The sequence below is a fragment of the Taeniopygia guttata genome, chromosome 7 (genome assembly GCF_048771995.1).
Source record: "Taeniopygia guttata chromosome 7, bTaeGut7.mat, whole genome shotgun sequence".
Classification (NCBI taxonomy): domain Eukaryota; kingdom Metazoa; phylum Chordata; class Aves; order Passeriformes; family Estrildidae; genus Taeniopygia; species Taeniopygia guttata.
The window spans coordinates 1,523,652-1,542,836 of record NC_133032.1 but is presented as its reverse complement, the minus strand read 5'-3'; the positions used below and the strand labels follow the sequence as shown (position 1 = coordinate 1,542,836).

The 19,185-nt window shown below is 37.0% G+C and overlaps 1 protein-coding gene across 1 annotated transcript in view; it reads left to right on the top strand.

Annotated features, from left to right (window-relative positions):
- SPAG16 (sperm associated antigen 16) overlaps nt 1-19,185 on the top strand; it is a 363,638-nt gene that overhangs the window by 15,959 nt on the left and 328,494 nt on the right. Inside the window, exons 6-9 of the mRNA XM_030278464.4 lie at nt 2,605-2,712; nt 3,975-4,092; nt 5,586-5,655; nt 10,196-10,347. Of these exons, the coding sequence (XP_030134324.4) occupies nt 2,605-2,712; nt 3,975-4,092; nt 5,586-5,655; nt 10,196-10,347 (448 nt within the window). The remainder of the gene's footprint in view (nt 1-2,604; nt 2,713-3,974; nt 4,093-5,585; nt 5,656-10,195; nt 10,348-19,185) is intronic.

Sequence of the window (19,185 nt, the reverse complement as noted above, 5' to 3'; positions counted from 1 at the left end):
CAGACAAATGTTGTGTCAGGATAAAGTTGTGTTGGTCACAGGGACTGTGAACTTTGATATTTAAAAGCTCTTTAAATGTTTAGGAATTTCTTATGTAGATGGAATCAAAGTTGTATCAAGCTTTTGTCTGACGTATGTGGTTGAGTTCACAGCATCAGTTAAGAAGTGTAAACGTCTGCAGGTACCTTTCTTTCCTTTTTGTAAGCATGCTCACAGATACACACCCAGCTTACAGCCAAAGTTATGGTCAAAATATAAAGTAATCCTGGAAGTCATATTTATTACTTTGGCTAGTGACATTAGCAACAAAATTCCCAGTTCATCTCCTGTTTCTGTACCAAAATCTAACTATTGCTGCACATATTTTTCCACTTACACCATGAAAAAAAAAAAAAGGGCACACTTTTTGTGTTGTGTACCATATTTAAATGCAGCTGTTTAATTACATGGTGCATTTAGCATTTTGCTGCTAAGTGCCATGTAAACTAGATAGAGTAAAAGCCTGAATGTATATGTTTTCTAAAATTGTTTTTATTTCAATTAAAATTTTAGAGCTACAACTTGCAGCATCTTGGAGATTGTAGTCCCACCTAAATTCAGTGAGATCAGGGCTTGCAACTTGCCTCTGAAAATCTCTACTTGGGTTTGTTGCACCCTGTCCTCGTTTGCTATTTTAACATAAGTACTTGCTTGAGAGAAGTTTAAATGGAGATACCTGCAGACTTTGACATATATCTTCCCTAAAAGGAATGGATATTGGCTTTTCTATGGCTGTAGCAACATCTTTTATGCTCAGAACAAGCCATCTGCTGAGCTCTGAAGAGGCAGGGTTTGCATTCAAGGTCTTTTAGGCGAGTCAGATTTTGAGATGCTTGGGCATGCCCAGAGGAGGCAACAAGGCTGGTGAGGGGCTTGGAACACAAGCCCAGTGAGGAACAACTGAGGGAGCTGGGGGTGCTTAGCCTGGAGAAAAGGAGACTCAGAGGTGACCTTATCACCCTCTACAGCTCCCTGAAAGGTGGCTGTGGTCAGGTGAGGTTTGGTCTCTTTCTCCAGGCAGCAAATGACAGAACCAGAGGACACAGCCTCAAACTGTGTAAAGGGAAACAGAGGTTGGATATAAGGAAGAAGTTTTTTATTGAAAAAGTGATAAAGTACTGGAATTGTCTGCCTGGGGTGGTGGTGGAGTCACCATCCCTGGATGTGTTTCAAAAAAGACTGGATGTGGCACTGGGTGCCAGGCTTTAGTTGAGATGTCAGGGAACAGGTTGGACTCGATGACCTTTAAGGTCTCTTCCAACCCGGTGATTCTGGGAGGGAGTTGTTTCCCAGAACTATCCCGAGACCACTGATTCATTTAGCTCTCAGATGCTGGTAGAAGCCTGAGCAGAATCATTAATGTGGGCTGGAGCTGCTCTGTTTCCCAGCTCGTGGTGTGTGTGCACACACTGGGATGTGTGTGCCCGGGGCTCCTGTGGGAGGGGCAGCCCTGCCCAGTCCCTGATCCTGCCTGCTCTCACCCAGAGCTGCTGGCAAGAATCCACTGGGCTCTCCTTCAGCCTGTGCTACAAGCACCTATTCTCATAGACATGTACGTGTGTCACTATGCTACTTTGTATAGGTAACACACAGAGTGCTTGCATATACAGCAAATATCAGTTCTTTGTATTAGTAAATCATTTATATTTTAAATTATTAAATATAATGCACTGGCAGTTATGGATCTTCTTCCTGGACCTCTGATTTTGGCATACTCAGTTTTCATTTTGGTTTTACCTAATTCTTCAGCTCTAGTTGCAGAGGAAATGAGCTTTATTTCTGCAAGAAGCAAATATCTAATTTTTAGTGCAAGATACTTTCAAGCTTCCTTTGCACGTAAACAATTAATCTACTAATCTTTCCTGCCAAACCCATATCAGTAAAAGCAAGGAGAAAATGCACTGAATATATGCAGAGTATTTTCTTTTCAAGTTTATGGAACATAGCATCTCAGGGTGTCCCATGGCTGTGTGTAGAATGTGCTCAGATAATAGCAGGTTATCAGTATATTTACAATTAATTTTGATACAGAGTCCTTTTGCTGCTTGCTCTCACATCCAGGAAACACCTGGGGACAGGTTAGAAACATGATTGAAGAGAGCCTAAAACATTTTTGGCCCAACTTTTTCCAGAAGGCTCTCGAAATTAATCTGCAAGGCAACAATATAATTGTGATGTAAATATTTTCTTAAAAATCAGTATTTTCAATCAATTATCAGTATTATCAATACACTTTTACACAGAATTTTAAACAAGAGGATTGTTTTTTGTACCTCCATGAGACTCCTTGTGCTGAGATTTATAATGCTAGCATTGTTATGGGCTCTGTCTGAAGGATCTGAGGGAAATTGCAGAGTACCCATGGATTTGAGCCTCAGCTGGCAGCAAGAAGACTTCAAAAGTATATATTCTTCAGCTCAGGTTGTACTACCAAGATCTTCCAGCTTAGACAGAGTAGACATGTGCAGATCTGAAAATTACTTCCATTTGTATTCAGCATACCTTGATGCAATTCAGAGGAGCAGACTAACACTGCTGCCTTGCATTTTCTGTTTTTACACACAGTAAAACAGAAGAGGCTCTCCAAAAAATGCAGAAAGAACGGGACTTTCATCGAATGAATCATAAACGAGTGGTCCAGGAGAAAAACAGGCTGGTTTCTGACTTGAAAAGGTACAAAATAATTTTAGTTGCTATTCACATAGCACTAAATATAATGTTTTAAATTGTTGCCTGATAATGAGATAACACTAAGAAATCTGAAGTGAGTCTAGCTGCATTTAGGTATGTCCTGGTAAACAGCAGCTCCATCTGACCATCGTGACACACAGATCAAAGAATTTCCAATTATTTATTTGTGGTGGATTTTCTATGATGCAATATGCATTAATGAATACATAGTATTTCTAATAGTTGGAAACAAAAATTAGTTGGTTTTTTTTTTACCCAGATCTTTTGCCATAAATAGGTGGTGATTTCTGTTTAGAATTTTTGCCTGTTTTAAGGATAATGGGTATCACACCAAGTTCAGAACCTTTGCATTCCTGATTTTCATAGCTGTCATTTTCTGTCATCTTGAACTCTGAGTAAGAAACTTGCTGTGTTGCTTTGCTTGCAAATAAGCCTAGACTAGTCTATTGCTACTGAGTTATAGTGATTTAATTTCTAAATAGGAACTGAGTTTAGAATCTTTTCTTCACACATGTTTTAAAATAACACTGGGGAAAAGCTTACATCTGGAGCCCCAGTAAATTCCCCGAGTTCTGATGGTGTTGTTATGCATCAGTGCATGTAATTCCAGCTCCCTGTTCTACATCCCCACCCTTGGAATGCATGCATGCTGATGCAGGAGAGCACTGCACTGATTTGTCCTCTGTGACTCAGCATTTTGCATGGTGCAGTGGTTCTGGAGCTGGTGGTGTCACGTGTTTCTGTGAGAGATTGCTTGTCTGAATCATAGTTTGTCTGAAGAATTAAAGTGCAAAAGTATTCATAGTGTATTGTGTAGTGAAGAAATGAATTGGAATCATATTATGACTGGTTTGTGCAGATGAGGATCTTATTTGGTAGTCAGATAACAGCTGTAGTTCTCTTTCTTCCAGTGAAATACAATCCATCTAAGAAAACAAATTAGCCAAAATTAATGTGCAGTATGTGTATGAAGGATTAACAAAAGGACAAAATTGGATGGGTTATTTTAAGACATGACCAAACAAGCTGTGAATCCTCTTATTCATTCATCTAACTTGGTTTTTTTTTCGCCTTTGTTGTGGTATTGCAGTTGGTTAGTAACATACTAAACAGCTTTGCTGTCTCCTCTGTGTTGACCTTTTGGTAATTTTACTCATTTGTTTGGGTAGGGGAAAAGTTATGCAGATATAAATCTCTGACTTAACTCATCTGTGAGGAATAATTTTTCCTCCTCTTGCTCACAGGCTGAAGGCACATTATGCATCCTATGAACCAATGCTGAAGCAGCTGTCAGAAAAGTACCAGAATTCACTGACACAGAAAATGTTAACCAGTTTGGAGAGAGACAAAGCAATGGGGCAGGTAAAAATGTAGTGAATACCACTTGCATAGCTGTAGGGAAGCTTCTGGTTTTTACTTTGGTAAATACACAGGATATTTCTGGTAAAGCTTATGGAGCCTTCTGAAGCAGAGCATTTTGTGAGTTTCATGATTTGGTGAAATATTAGCAGTGAAAGTATGTGAAACATAGTGCCACAGAGCTATAGATGTCTGTGTGTACTTGCTCAGTGCTGCTCTACATGAGTGCACCTCTACATGAGCCAGCAGTGTGCAGCAGGTGTGATATTCACACCCATTCCCATGCTTCCATCAATGCCTTTGGAAGTGACTTATTTTACTTCTTTTCTTACTGCTTTTTTCCTAAATATACCCAGGAGTGACCTGCTAGTTCAGAAAAAATACATGAAGAGATCAGAGACAGTTTTTCTGTCTTGAGTGGAATATTTGAACATTACCTTTTCTTCTGTAATCTTACCTGATGTATACAAGATATTCTGCCTCTTTGACAGTAAGCAGTATGAGCACAGGTAGGAGGTATCACAGAAAGAAAATTACCTTGCATGTGTTTAAGGAAAGAAGTAGGAAAAAAAAAGAAAAATCCCCACCCAAATTATATTTTATATAGTTATATTTTATACAATTATATTCCTGCAATTGTTTCAGCAGTAGCATCAATTATATGTGGGTAAAATGAAAGGAATTTACCATGCTGACACCCTCTTCTGATAGTCTTCATCTCTCATTTCCTCCTTTCCTCTTCCTTCAGTTTTTCTCTGGTCACCTCAGGGCTTACTTATAAAACAGTGAGGATTATATGTTTCAAATTTCAATAAGAAAAAGAAAATGACATATAGAAAAAGGAAGTTTACGCTCGTATGGAGTTCTGCTGAATCAGAAGTACAAAACATGGAACAGTTCCAATGCTATGAAATTTCAGGGACGCATATATATATATGTGTGTGTGTGTGTGTGTGTTTGTGTGCATATATATGTGTATACATATATATATGTGTATGTATATGTATGTGGAGGACCTCTGCAGTTGTGAACCGCATTGATTCCAGAGCAATGAGTTTTTTGTAATGCATAACACCATATTTTGTGACATTTTGTTGTGATGAAGCTGTAAGTCCTATTGTGCCATTAAATTTGAGATCGGTGCAGTGACAGCAGTTCTGAAAGTTGCTGGTGTAGTCAGAACCCTGGTATTCTGTATGTCTGCATTATTTCAACAGAGTTGTTCTGCATTATTTTAATAGAGTTGTAAAAGTGTTTTGAGAGATTCTCGGTGCCTTGTGTTCTATTGTATTGTTGCTCTGGGTCTTTCCAAAATCTTGGATTAGGAGTTATGTTCATAACTTAGAGACAATAATGAAGAGCTAAAAATTATAGATGGGATTAATGAAGTACACCAGCATGAATGCTGTGTGTTGTGAACAGACACTTCAAAAATAATGTTTTCAAATTACATTTTCATATTGCTTCCTCTTGTTCTTTCCTCTTTTTAAAATTAGGTTACAGGTTTGCAGGCTGCGTTAGAAAGTTTGGAGTCTGGATATGCTAAGCAGATCTCTGAGACAAAAGGTAAAATATTCCCATCACCAGGCTTAGACTAGTTATGTATTTTTTTTATTGATGTGATGCATCTCAAAATATGGTGTAACAGTAAATCAAAAATACTTGTCCTACGTTTTATCAGCTGACCTGGTGTCTGAGCAGCAGTTTTATCATTTGGATAGTTTATTTTGAAGTGTATTCACTAAGGAGAGTGAGACTCCTGAAGGCAATATGGAATATATGAGTAACTTGGAAGGACTTTGTCCTTGAAATCTATTTTGTGACTGATTTTGTTACTGTGTCTGCTGATATTCCCTTTTCTGTGTGTGTGCATGTGTTCTTTCCCAGCTCACCCTTCAGAAAGCAAACATTGTGGTTTGGAAACATTTTGAAAATCCTGGTATTATGGAATTCAAACTCTCATTTTTACAGAATGTTGCTAAGATGATACAATACTTTTTTGATGGTTTGGCTTTTTGGTTTTTTTTTTTGTTTGTTTGTTTTGTTTGTTTGGGGTTTTTTTGTGGGTGTTTTTTTTTTTTTTTTGTTTTGGGTTTTTTGGGGTTTTTTTGGGTTTTTTTGTTTGTTTGTTTGTTTGGGTTTTTTTCCATGTGTTAAAGCCTAAACCTCCTTTGGCACTTGTGATACACCCCAGGTGAAAAGCCAATGAGTTACCCCAGCTTTTGACAATGAAGCTTCATTACTTCCCATGTTCATGGAATTACTGTCATTGTGTAAAGTTCCTCTAGAAACACAAGGCTGAGAAAAAGAATAATAGTCACATAAATTTATTTTGGGTTTTTTTTTGTGTTTGTAGTTGAGTGAAGAGGTTAGGAAGCATTGCCTTCCTTTCCTATTAAGATAGACTCTGGCTTGAGGATATGGAGTGTGGGGTCTTCCCCGTGCTCATGTTTTACAGTGTGGATGGATCTGTCTCCTTTTAATATTAAACATTTTCATTTCTTCATCAACATACTTTCATTTGTTGTTGGATCCTAAAAACCACTCTCTGGCTGTTCAGTCTTGTTTATTCTCCAGAAATCTTGAAAACACTTTGTAATACCAAGAAGTGACAAGCAAGGGAGCCATTTGATAAATAATTATATTAAAAAAACCCTTGTCACTCTCCAACACAAATTAAGCTCATCAGCCACCCACATGCTTCTACAAGTCTTAATTTGCTTCATACCTTGGGTATCATAAATTAATCAGTATTTAAATTCATTTTGTTTCAGTGCTTTGTCCTCTAATACTACATAATTTTTATTGCCCTCTGTAGGTCATACTCATGTCTCAGTGGGTAATATTATCTCTTTAAAATACTGTCTGCTGCCTCTTGAAAGGTAATCATATTCTTATTCGTGAGAGAGTATAATCCTGAGAAACATGGATTTCTCGTGGATACTGGAAAAATGTTAGTTTAATTTTTCTCAAAATTCAGATTTCTGTTGGAGTTGGAAATCTGGGCTGGAAGGAAACTTCCAGCTGCACTTTTCAGTCTTCTGGGCTGACTTCTGTGCATTGGGATGTTTGAGTTAGAGGGCAGTGCAGACCCAGAGTGGCAGATTGGCCAAGCTGAGCTGCCTCTCCGGGGAGGTGTCTGCTTTCACTGCAGTGCAGAGCCTGAAGGAAGGAGGGCCCTGCCCAGCAGCAGCAGGGGATTGCCCTTCACTGCTCCTGAGGCTGCATTTGTCTCACAGCCTGGCTTGACCGTGGAACACCTGGAATGCTGGCTTGGCTAGAAGCACTGAGATTGGCTTTTAATTCGTTTTGGATTTGCTGAATTTGAGGTTCTGCACATATGCTCCAAGAAAGCTGTAGAGGAACTTTTTACAAGGGCATGTAGTGATAGGACAAGAGGGAATGGCTTCATGCTGAGAGATAGTAAGTTTAAATTAGATATTAGGAAGAAATTCTTCCCTGTGAGGGTGGTGAGGCACAGGCTGTCCAGAGAAGCTGTGGGTGCCCCATCCCTGGAAGTGCCCAAGACCAGTCTAGACAGGGCTTGGAGGAAGCTGGGATGATGGAATGTGTCACTGCCCATGGCAGAGGGGTGGAAGTGGATGAGCTTTAAAGCACCTTGCAACCCAAACCATTCAGTGATTGTGGGTTTGGTTTTGGATTTTGGGGCTGCTTTTTTTTTCTCTCTCTGAGTCATACAGTGCACAATAAAGAACAAAGGGGAACTTCTTAGTATTCATGGTGAGTTTGCATTGTAAATTTGTATCTGGCAGCTAGGTAGAAAAAAAATTAACATTACTTAATTTTAGGGCAACTATTCTCGACTTTATTACTTAGGCATTTGATGTGGGAGCTTTCATCCTGCTGCATTTCAAGCAATTGAAGATAGCATCCACAATACAGACCATGTAATTTATTTACTAGCAGTTTTTTGCTGTCTCATGTCAGGCTGCTGTTCTGCTTTATACAGAAATCCTTCAAGATACGAACATCTAATAATTTTTAAGACATCTAAAGAAACCTAATTCTTACCTTGCTTGTTTCAAAATGATATGAAGGACATAAATTAGTTGGTGAGGAACTAGTTAGCAATTATTTTTAGGACTTTGTCATCCCATGGGCTAGTTCTCTCTCTCTGATGCCCACTCAGAAATCAGCTCTGAGAAAAAAATTGTACTTTGAGTTCAGATTACTTTTTTAAAAGTAATGGATTTTTTAAAAAGGAGGATTTGCATTAAAAACTGGTTGTGTTTTAAATCTGATCCTTCCTGATATGGTAGCAAGATCATACATAGAGGAATCTAATTATCAAAGTGAGAGAGCTGATATTTTATTTATGGTATTGGTGTGTATTAACAGTGCTTGCACCCTTCCTCACAGATCAAAACACAATGTTAAGTGATGATCTAAAAAAATGACCCCTTTTGCCTGCAGGAGTTTAGCAGTGGTGACTGTGGCTTGCTTATAAACCTAAGTGAACACTGCTATGGCAGCTGGTTCTAAATATGTTATAAAACTGCTCCTTGCTCAGTACTCTTCTTGTATTTTCTAAAAACAACAGCTGCTTATTTATTACCCAATTATATTCAGAAGCTGAACTCATTGAGTTGCTTTGCTCATGGTTGAATTAACTCATTGCTAAGACTGTTAACCGTGCTTTTCCTTTCCTTGATCTGATGCAGTTGCAGTTAGGAGGTCATGCAAAAAGAAATTTAAAATTAGCCTGGTTGTGCCCATTCCATGTGCAGTGCAGTCAGAATAGAAAGTCTTTGAACCTAAGCTGTTGATATCTAAGTGCAACAGTTCTTTGGAGCTCATTCTTTCTTTTTTTTCATAGTTACTGACTTTTAAAGCTCCAGAACTGTCATAACCCTGTGGCTTTATAGGTATGTGTGTCTCAAAAGGTCCAACAAACCAAATACTCTGTGAGCAACATGCTCGTGGATAGCAGTTACTAAGTGAGTAGAAGGGTTTAGACTTACAAAACAATTTTTCTGTTTACTGTTCCTCAGAGGAAGTTATTATTTGGGATATCTGTGACAGTAGCTTCAACTTTTAAAACATAAACACTAAAGTTTTTTAATCCAGGCCTAGTTTTTTCTACCAGTTCCAGTTATACTCAGGTTGGATATGCAGGAAGATTTTGTGTTGCTTGCTCTGTTTTTTTTTTTTTTCCCAAGAGTGGAGGGAGTGTTTGGGATTTTTTTTTTTCCTTGCTTTAAATCATCAGGTTTGCATTTTGGTGTAAAGGTCTCAATAAAACCATTTTACAAGAGCAATCATTTGGAAATGCATAATGTGAAGTAGATTTGTTTCAGCCTATTTTAGCTGTATAATGGGTTCTTCAGTCAGAGATTTTTTTTTCAAAGAACTGCAAGGGATATAAACTCCCAAATCCTGTTGGAAATCGGCATTACATTCTTTTTCATGTAGACCCATGTACATCCAACAGAGCACTGCAACAAGATGCAGGGATCCCAAAGGGCTCTGTTTGGATTTGTGTGAGTGCCAGTGCAAAGGCTGTCAGAGAGCAGTGTCCTTTCTGCCAGGTCATGGCAGATGCCTCCTGCTATAGTCCACGTGTGCTGTACTCTTCATCCTATCCCTTTCAATATTTGATGATTTAAAGCTGTGTTACCTGCTTAGGATTTCTTTGCTGAGTTACCTATTCATCAGTAATTCCTTGTTTGAAAGGTGGGTTGGCAGAAAGTGCAGGGAAACAAAAGGAATTGTGGGCTGTAAATCAGAATATTGCATTGGTGGTGGATAGTGGATAGGATGCAGTGAGCTGATGCTTCCTGTGGCTCTGAGGGATATTAAAGAATGCATCCATTTCCCTGTGAATCTCTTTGTACTGCAAGATTATTGCATTTTTGGGGCTAAGTCTAGGGTACCCTTTGAATAGGGTGAAAGTGTTTGTGGAGCAGAGATATGTGTAGCCCGGGAAAACTTGATATGGATGGCACACTAACCTGAATATCTTCTTATTTAAAGTGGTGTTTCTTTGAGAATTTCACATTTCTTGCTAATATAAAGTAAGGAAATAGCTTCCAGAAGAGTAAATTAAAAGCATTCTGATGATATTGTTGTTGGTTTTATTTTATAGTAGGTCATGATTGTACAAGGAAGAAAGGGTTTGAAGGTCCCAGCCAGAAAGCTCTTCGGGAAACCAGGCAGCAAAAATTCATCGTTGTTGCAAGCTCTTCCTGTGATCCAGACAAAGATGCAGAGAAGAAGATGGGCAGGAGAGATCTAAAGGTACTGTTCTCTTTCCAGCTGTAAGTATCAGTCCTCTTTATACAGGTGAAAGACACCTGTCCAATGTGATTAAAAGAACTCCTGCTTAGCTGAAGTAAATAGGACAGGTAGGTAACAAGTTTTGGGTTTTTTTTTAATACAAGTTTCTATCACAATTAAATTTTCAGGGAATTACAGGAACTCTGATTAATTGAAGCTAGCAGTCTACTTTTTGAGAATCCAATGTAATCACTTAGCAGAGAAAAAGCACTGGCTGTAATTTCTTCTTGCTCTGATGTGTTTCTTTTGTAACTTGAGAAATCCTGATGTGTTCCATAATGCTTGCAAACTTTTCCAGCATTTCAGAATGTTCCAGCTGGTACTAAAGGGGACAATATTTGCAAGACTAAGGGCAAAAAACTGGTAGTTTCCTCCTAGTCAGGGCTTCTAAATCTGAGTATTCCAGAGGTGAGTTACTGATTCAGTTTGGAAGTTGTGCAAAATCAATATTAATTTCTGATTGAATATTTTTTTATTATGGAAAAGAGTGTTTAATTTATTTTGATTGTTTTATTTATTGGTTTCCATTTTGGGACTACATAACAATGCTTTTTATTTTTTCAAATTAGGGTAAACATTGTAATATCTAAAATTTCAGAAGCTTTCAAAACTGTTACTCTGCTCTATTTTTGTTTGAGAACTACAGTTAGAGTTTAAACTGGGAGGAAAAGAGCTTTGGTTGATGATGATATAGTCAGAAGCAATTCAATCTTTTCCTGTCTCCACAAGAATATATCCATGGTAATTAATTTTTGTAGGTTTCTGTCTGGCTTTGCAAGAGCATTTCATCTATTTCACTTTATCAGTGCATGTCTCCACAGACAAACATACCATTTTAGTTCAGTTTTCATTCTTTTTTCTGCTCCTGAGCCCTCAAATAAAAAAAAATCTATATCTGTCTGTATCTCTTCTGTTGCTTACTGAAATATTTTGCACCATGTATAACAAAAATTTCTCCATACTGTCCCCACACCTATTAGTATCAGAGCCACGTGCCAGTCAGTCCATCTCCACTTTCCCTGTTTTTCATGCAGTGGTGGAAAATTTCCATGCTAGACTCTTAGAGGTACCTCCTCTCTTCATTCTGACTTCTGAACAGAGAAAATTTTGTTATCCAAGAAGCAATAATTTTTGTATTTCTGTTTCTACCGAAGTCATCAGGATTTTTATGGAAAACTTCATCAGATTTATGCTTCACCCCCAAAATATAAACTTTGCACAGGCAGTGTGCCTGTCTGGCTCTTGTTCTTTGACATTCATGAGCACAGTTAGTTGACAGGTTCTGGCAAGCATCTGTGTTTTTACAGATGTTATGTTTCCCAAAGGAGTCCCACCAGAGGCCCTGATGTCTTTATTTAATCAATGGATTAGAAAACTGGGCTAGTTCCAGAAATAAGGAATCAGAAAATATGGGCATGTTTGAATGTACTAGAATTTTCCATGGCTAAGCAATAGTTTAAAACTTTAGGTGTGAGATTAGCATCTCTTCCAAATGGAACAATAGTTATTTTTCACTTCACATTTCCTGCATCTATTATTTCTAAATATTTCCTTTCCCCTAATAAAGGATTCCAGCTTGGATAGTGCATGTGAATTGCTGCTTAGGATGTAAGAATTAAATGACAGAGGGAGTGATGAATGTCTAGAGTGCAAAGAGGTGAGTTAAAATTATGTTTAAAACAGAAGAGACAGAATTCTGTTCTGTAGTGCACATTTATTGAACTGCAGTTCTAATCCAATGTACTGGATTAAAATAGTGTGTTCTTATTCAAGTGTTTAGGTATCTTAAGTATTTGTTCCCATGAAAAGGATGAGGTATAAAGGAGAGCCTTCCCTTCCTTAGGTGAATTTCTGTGATACTTGGAATCAAGCTTGTGTGGTGTCTCATCTCCTCTGATCTATATAAAGAAATCTTTTTAAGTTCTGCTGTGTGTTATATAACTTACATTCTTTCTTAAAATGATTCAGCATGAATGAACATGAACATCTACTGAAAAGTGTTCCATAAGCCATTTAAATGTTTTATTGGGAAGGGTAAAATTGATTTATACTTACTGAGATTATGATTCATTTAAATTTTCTTTATACCACAAAGGAACTAAGAGCATGAATTTGGTCAGTTCCATGGAGTTTGGTGAGGAATATATAGAAGAAATAAATGCAATTGAAATCCTGCATTTGCATATGCATTTACTACAAAATAGAGAAAGAGAAGATGTGGAAAATCGAGGTAAAATTCACTGTCTAGTATTGTCAAGCCTGCTTCAGTAAATGTAAGTGAACTTTTAAAGTTTACAAAAGTTAAGAGTGAACATATTATCCAATTTATAAGTTCAGGCACTTGGATTATATCCCATTCAGTAAAAAGCCACTATATTGTCATGAGATTGTATCCTTGAAACAAAATTATAAATGTTTGTATTAACTGTACTGTTACATAGCATTGAACTATGGTGATGGAAATGATTTAACATCTCTTCTGTGTCTGGTAGCTAAACAGTGATCTAAAAAATGCCTGTGCTTTTAAGTAGATGCAAATATGAGTCATAGCTGAGCTAGAACATTTACTTCAAGGACAGACATATATTGTGTTACTGCAATATCCTGTAAAAGCTGACATGTCATTTAAAACACAGAGTCCCTTTGATGTGAAGTTTATCACTGAAACAGCAAGTGAAACAGCAGCAGGATTTTTTTTTTTAAGGGAATGCATTATTCTGATTTTACAACCTTTGTCATGAGACTGAATTAAATTGCAGTAACAGACAATTAGTCTAAACTATTTACATATCTGGCCCTTAATAAGCCAGTATCAATAGTATAAGTAGTTGTAGATTAAGAATGTGCATAGAGTACTACTTTAAACATTTAAATTAATTAAGAGACACTCACAGGTCATTAAAATTGTAGAGAACCTTTGATAATGTGAATTTCATTATGCTCTTGAAAACTTTCCTATTTTTATTCTCTCAGGTTCCTTTCAGAGTTCATTCTATGTTTGATTGCTTTTTGAAGTAATTTTAGCAGGACAATTGCAGCTTCTTTATGTTCACTAAATTATATTTCTACATGTATTACAACCCAATTAAATTTTCTCAAGTTTAACTTGCTGTAAAACTTTATCTAAAGGTGTGTTGGACATTACTGGAGTTGAGGAGTTATCTGTTTCTGTGGAACAGATTTTGCAATTATGGCCATTGTGTATATAAAAATAGAGAAGTAAAATCCAGTGATCAAACAGATATGGCTTTTGTAATTAATAAGACTTTGGGTTGAAATATCACATGGGTAAATGGATTACACTGAAGTTTCTCCTCAGTTCTATGGAAAAAAGAGTACAAAATTTACAAGAACTGCTGTTCCTGTGCACTCAAGTAGAAGGGGAGATGAAACCAACTGATTACTTAATCAGATTATTGAATTTGAATATAAATTAGCACAGTTGTACTGGGGACAGAATTGGAAAGGTGGTCCCAAAGTAGTTAGGAAGGGTAGTAAATTAAACAGACAATCACTTTGTATTTGTAATAATGTGGCTAAGAAAGCACTGATTTGGTGTTCAGAAGAGAGTAGGTGACTGACAGATAATACTGGGAATGCTTATTTCTACAGCCCTTCCCTGGGATAATAAAACTGCAGGCATGGAGCTAAGAAAATTAATACAAGTCACAATATAAGACTGCAGCCTAGAGAAAGGAAAATACAACGTCGGTGTTCCAAATGAGATAAAAAGTAAAAGCTAAGAAGTCATAGACTAGACACTAAAACTTATATTCCTAAGGAAGTTGGCAGTGTATAACTGAAATTTTACTCAATATCTGCAAGAAAACGGGGAAAGAATTAACTGGAAAATGGATTTACAAGGAAAAATTGTTTAAATCCAGTCTATATTGCTTCCATGGAAGGATAAGAGGTACCATGGATAACACACAAGAGCACTTAGGTTTTAAAAAGGCTTTGGATACTGTCTCACAGATTAATTCCTGTGAACAACTGTGGAAATTTGGCCTGACATAATTTTTTTTAATTAATGAAAAATAGATTAGGAGCATGCAGATATACTGAAGAGGCTTTTTTGCAGGGATATATTGGCCTTAATGATCTGGAAAATGGAACAGAAAATAAGCTGACAGAATTTGCAGACCAAGTGGCCTGGATTTGGTGGGGCTGGAACAGCAAGTGCAACTGAGGACAGGAGTGGGATTCCAAAGCTGACCTATTGGAGAACTGATCTAAAGAAATAACAGACAGTGTAATAAAAGATACAAAACTCTGCCTTTAAAAAATGATCCAATGTACAAATAGAGATCAAGAAGATTAGAAAGAGTTGATCATTGCCTTTTAATTAGAGTAGGCTCTAGGGTATGTTGTGTGAAACAGGCTTAACATGAATTGAAAACCACATAATATTGTGGAATAGCTGAACACTGTGCTGCAGTGTAAGCCAGGAATATTGCCTGGAGCATGTGGAATATTCCTTTTGCTAATTTCACATGGCATGTGGCTTTGGCTGCAGTTTTGTGTGCAGTCTGATCACAACTCATCAGGAGAAAAGTGGAGCATCTACACCAGAGCAGTAAAAATTATTAGAAGTCAATGAAACTGTCAAAGAAAGGGTGAAAAGTGAAATTGAGTAGTCTGCAGAAAAGAACCCTAAGGGGAGACAGGATGCATCCTTAAAATAGAAAATAATTCTGTTTAAAAAAAAAACCAGAAATAAAACCAAAAGCAAATCCAAAATGACAAAACAACCTGTTAGAACAAGTAGTAATAAAGTAGAAATTCAATAAGAGTCATTCAGTGTACAGTGGATGTTGAGCAGCAAAGAAAATTTATATCCTTAGAATATGATGCCTCTTTACTTACAGAATTAATGGTCTGTGGCTCAAATGTTAAGATTATGATCCAAGATTAACTTGGTGTAATCTAAAATGTATCCTTTAGTTGGTTTTGATGGAATTTAATTTAAAAGAATTACGTGTTTTGTTAGGCAATTCTGTATTTTTTTTAAAAATACATTGCTATGGACTTGAAAACGGTAAAAAGAAAGCTGTTTTTTGGGTGAAATTCATGCTTTTGAAAAAATTGTCTATTGTATTCTGCAATATAATAGATAATATGATTATGGCTTTAGTTTAAGGATTTGCTCAAATGTCTTTAAAGATGTCAGGCCTACATGGAGAAAATGAGAAAATGCTTCAGAATGTTAGCTACAAATAAAACTATAGACGAAATATTCATTCAGTTGCAAGACAAAATTATAAAGACAACTTATTATACAATTTCCCATCCAGCTTTGCAGTTTTGTTAAATCTAGACACCCAATGCCTTGCATTTTTAGTAGTAAAATTGATTCTGTAAGCCATTGGTACTTGATAAAACTACCTCACAGATCATCCAAAGGGTTTTCTTTGTGCTGAAGAACAAGGCTTATTTTGAGACACTGCATACTGCCAAGAATAATAAAGTAACAGGACTCCAAGATGGAGAACCAATACAGAAAGTTGCTGGGAAGTAAGATGCATTTGATCCTAATTCTAATTGTACATAGGCTTTGCATATTCATGCATTTCTTTCTTTGGCATCAATAAGGACAGATTTTAGAACTGAGACTGTGGATCTCACTCTTGCTATAGTCACTTGCAAAAACTGCAGATAAATAATAAAATTACTGGGGTTTGTATGCAAATGCTTTGATCTCCTGAAAGAGGGATGTACAGTGTTTGTATGTAATTGAAGAAAAAACCTTTGAGTTTTCTTTGCAGAGAAGATGGAATCGATGTTAAAAAATTACATAAAGACTTTAAAATGTTTAATTTTCTTTGCTTTTACAAATAGCTGCTGCTGTCTTCCTCAGGACAGACAAATGGAGAGAGTAAGGAATTGTGTTGTGCATGAGGGTTCCTTTACTCCTCAGAGTTCCTGCAGCACTTTCCCTCTTCAGGTTGGGCTGTGGGATAGGATTTGACTTTGCCTGAGTTCAGAGGGAACTTTGCAGAGGCACCAGAGGCTCCCTGCAGAACCCCCACAGCAGGAGGTGGGATGGTGCTTGCACAGCTGTTGGTCACGTCAGCTCTGTTGGCATTTGAGACCATAACTGAGCAATTTCATTAACTCAGGACCAGCACTTTGTTTTCCCTTTAATTAAGTGTCAAGACCTTAACATTTCTCTTGAAAACCAGGTGGGAGTTGTGGGGGGAAGAGGAGGAGAATGGTTTAGTTGTGCTTCTTTGCTCACTGACAGGTGTTCAGTGCTTACAGCCCCTGAAGGGAATTCTGCCAGTACGACGTCTCTAACTGTGCAATTCCAGTGCTCTTTGGAATGTTCAGCTTCTGCCAGGATCCCCATTTCTTTCAAGGAAGCAAAGGCACCAACTAGCATAGTGTGTAGGATGCACTAAACAAACCATAAATAGTGTTGGGTACCTCAGTTACACAATGTTACTGGTGCAAACTTAATTTCATGTGAAAAATGTCCATGGTTTTTAGGAAGTGCTTTTTCTTGTGTGAGACAAAAATTTTTAAAAATCCACAAAGGTCTACTTCTACTTATAATTCCTCTATTTTTTTGTTCCAAGGTCCGTTTCATAATTAAAGGTTTATGATGCAGGAGTTTGAAACTCTGTATACTAAGTTTTAATTTTCAAAGCAATTATTTGTTTGGTGTTTTTGGGTATTGATAAAACACATAAAAATGTTACTTGTAATTGATACACAATGGCAAGTCAAAATGTTCAGAAGGGTAATTGTATTTGAACTGGGTAAATAATCACCACTATTTTTAAAGGAGTATTCATTCAGAAGTATTTGCAGTCTACACTTCAGTGGTTTACCTTAGTTTGGTGTTCAGGGATGTGGCTAAAAATGCAATACACGAACTACTACTTGATATACTTACAGAAAAAAAGCAGATTAAATGAGTCCAAACTTAACACTAATTAGGTGGTTTGTTTTGGTGGGTTTTTTTTCCATTTTAATGTAGTTCAGCTAAAATTATTACTGGATAAAGCTAGATCCCTTTCAAATTAGTGAAATGTGATTGAAATATGAAGTGAGTGCTCAAACCCCCAAAATCTGGAGGGAAAGGCTCAGGTCCTGACTGTAGTATTTGTATTTTAAATTAACTATTCTGCAGTAAGTTATGGATTTTGGTGTTTCAATCTTTTTTCCAATATTTAAACAAAGCCTTTGCATATGTCAACATCACTTTAAGGAAAATGAAATTCAACATTAGCATTCCGTTTTCATGGTAACAAATCTCTAACATACCCTAAGAGCTCTGGCACTGGTCACAGTGTTCAGGGTTGTTTGTCTTGTCTATTCAAACAGCACTTCTGGGAGTGGAAAGTAAAATCTTAATTGTTTCTGTTTGAATACAACAAAATGAAATAAAATACTGAGTCTTTACTCCAAACAGTTCATGAATTAATAATCAGAGCATTTCCCCCAGAAAATGTGACTCTGTTTCATTGGAGTGTCACATACTATGAGGATAATGTTAATGGGTCACAGGCCTCTTTGTAATTTGATTTCCAGTTCAAATCCAGGCTTCACAGATTTGATCATGATTAAAACTACTTGTTGTATAATCATGGATTAGTTGATCTTACCTTGCTCTTACATGCAGTAAGTAAAGGGCAACCTCTGTCAGCAGGCAAGCTGAAGTTGGGCAGATTTGTGCTGGAACCCAGCCTGGAATGATGTCTGTACAGGTGGGCTTTTACACCAGAGGAACAGAAATAATTCCTGTGATGTTCAGACAACAAAAGCAGCTCAGATTTGTTTCCACTACATGGAACCCCTTTGTAAAGCACAACTGCTAAACAGTTCTGTGAAGACATTAGGAATCTTCTCATATTGCAAATTTGTTTTTTCAGAAGTGCAGTTTAATATCTCACTGTGGAGTTTGGCCATGGTCTCTAAGCTTGGGGGCTAAAAAGCAGAACGAGTCAAGTGGTTTCACAGCTCATTCAGAAGAATGCTTTTTTTTCCTGTTTCCTTTCTGAAGTCCTCTCTCCTTCCTAGCAGTTCCCCTTCTCTTCCTACCTCTGCTCTCTTTGTAAATTCTTGAAATCCTTTCAGCTGAGGTGCTGGATTACAAAGTTTGAACACACAAGTTTCAAAGCTTAATTTCAGAATTCTTTTACTCAGAACAAAGGCCACACCATGCTGGTGTGACAGCAGAACACCAGATACTCAGTGCACAGCTTCAGTTTGCATTTCTTTAGTATGGTTTACACCATAGCTCTGTATTTATTGTTTCCAAGTTTCTACCTTGTGTGTGTATAATTCAGCTAATATGCTATATACTGTAAATTAACCAAAACAGATCAGCCAGTCAGACATTTATAATTTACTAGAAATCTGAAGCTGTTTCTATTTTTGCAGGAGTCCTTCACTCACTGTACAAAGCAAATCTCCCTCATGTTTCTGTAGCACCTGCAAAGAAATTGTTCTCTTGAAGCAGTACAGCAAAAACTGAGATTTGCTTGTGATGTAAATCTCTCAAGAGTTCATTCCCACAAAAAAAAAAAAAAAAAAAGAAATAAACAAGAAAAAAATCACTATGCAAAATCACAGTTCATTGTATTTTACAAATTCGTAATAATTAAAAATATTTAGTTTACCAGTAGTACTAGTTAATGTGAAAATGTCTACACTATATTTCCACACTTCGGGTGTGTAATAATTATAATTTCTTAAAAATTCCGTTTGGATTACTTAACTCTTGTAGATAATTTAGGAACAATGCATATAGTTGTGACATGTCTCAGTCTGGAAAATATATTAGCAATAGTA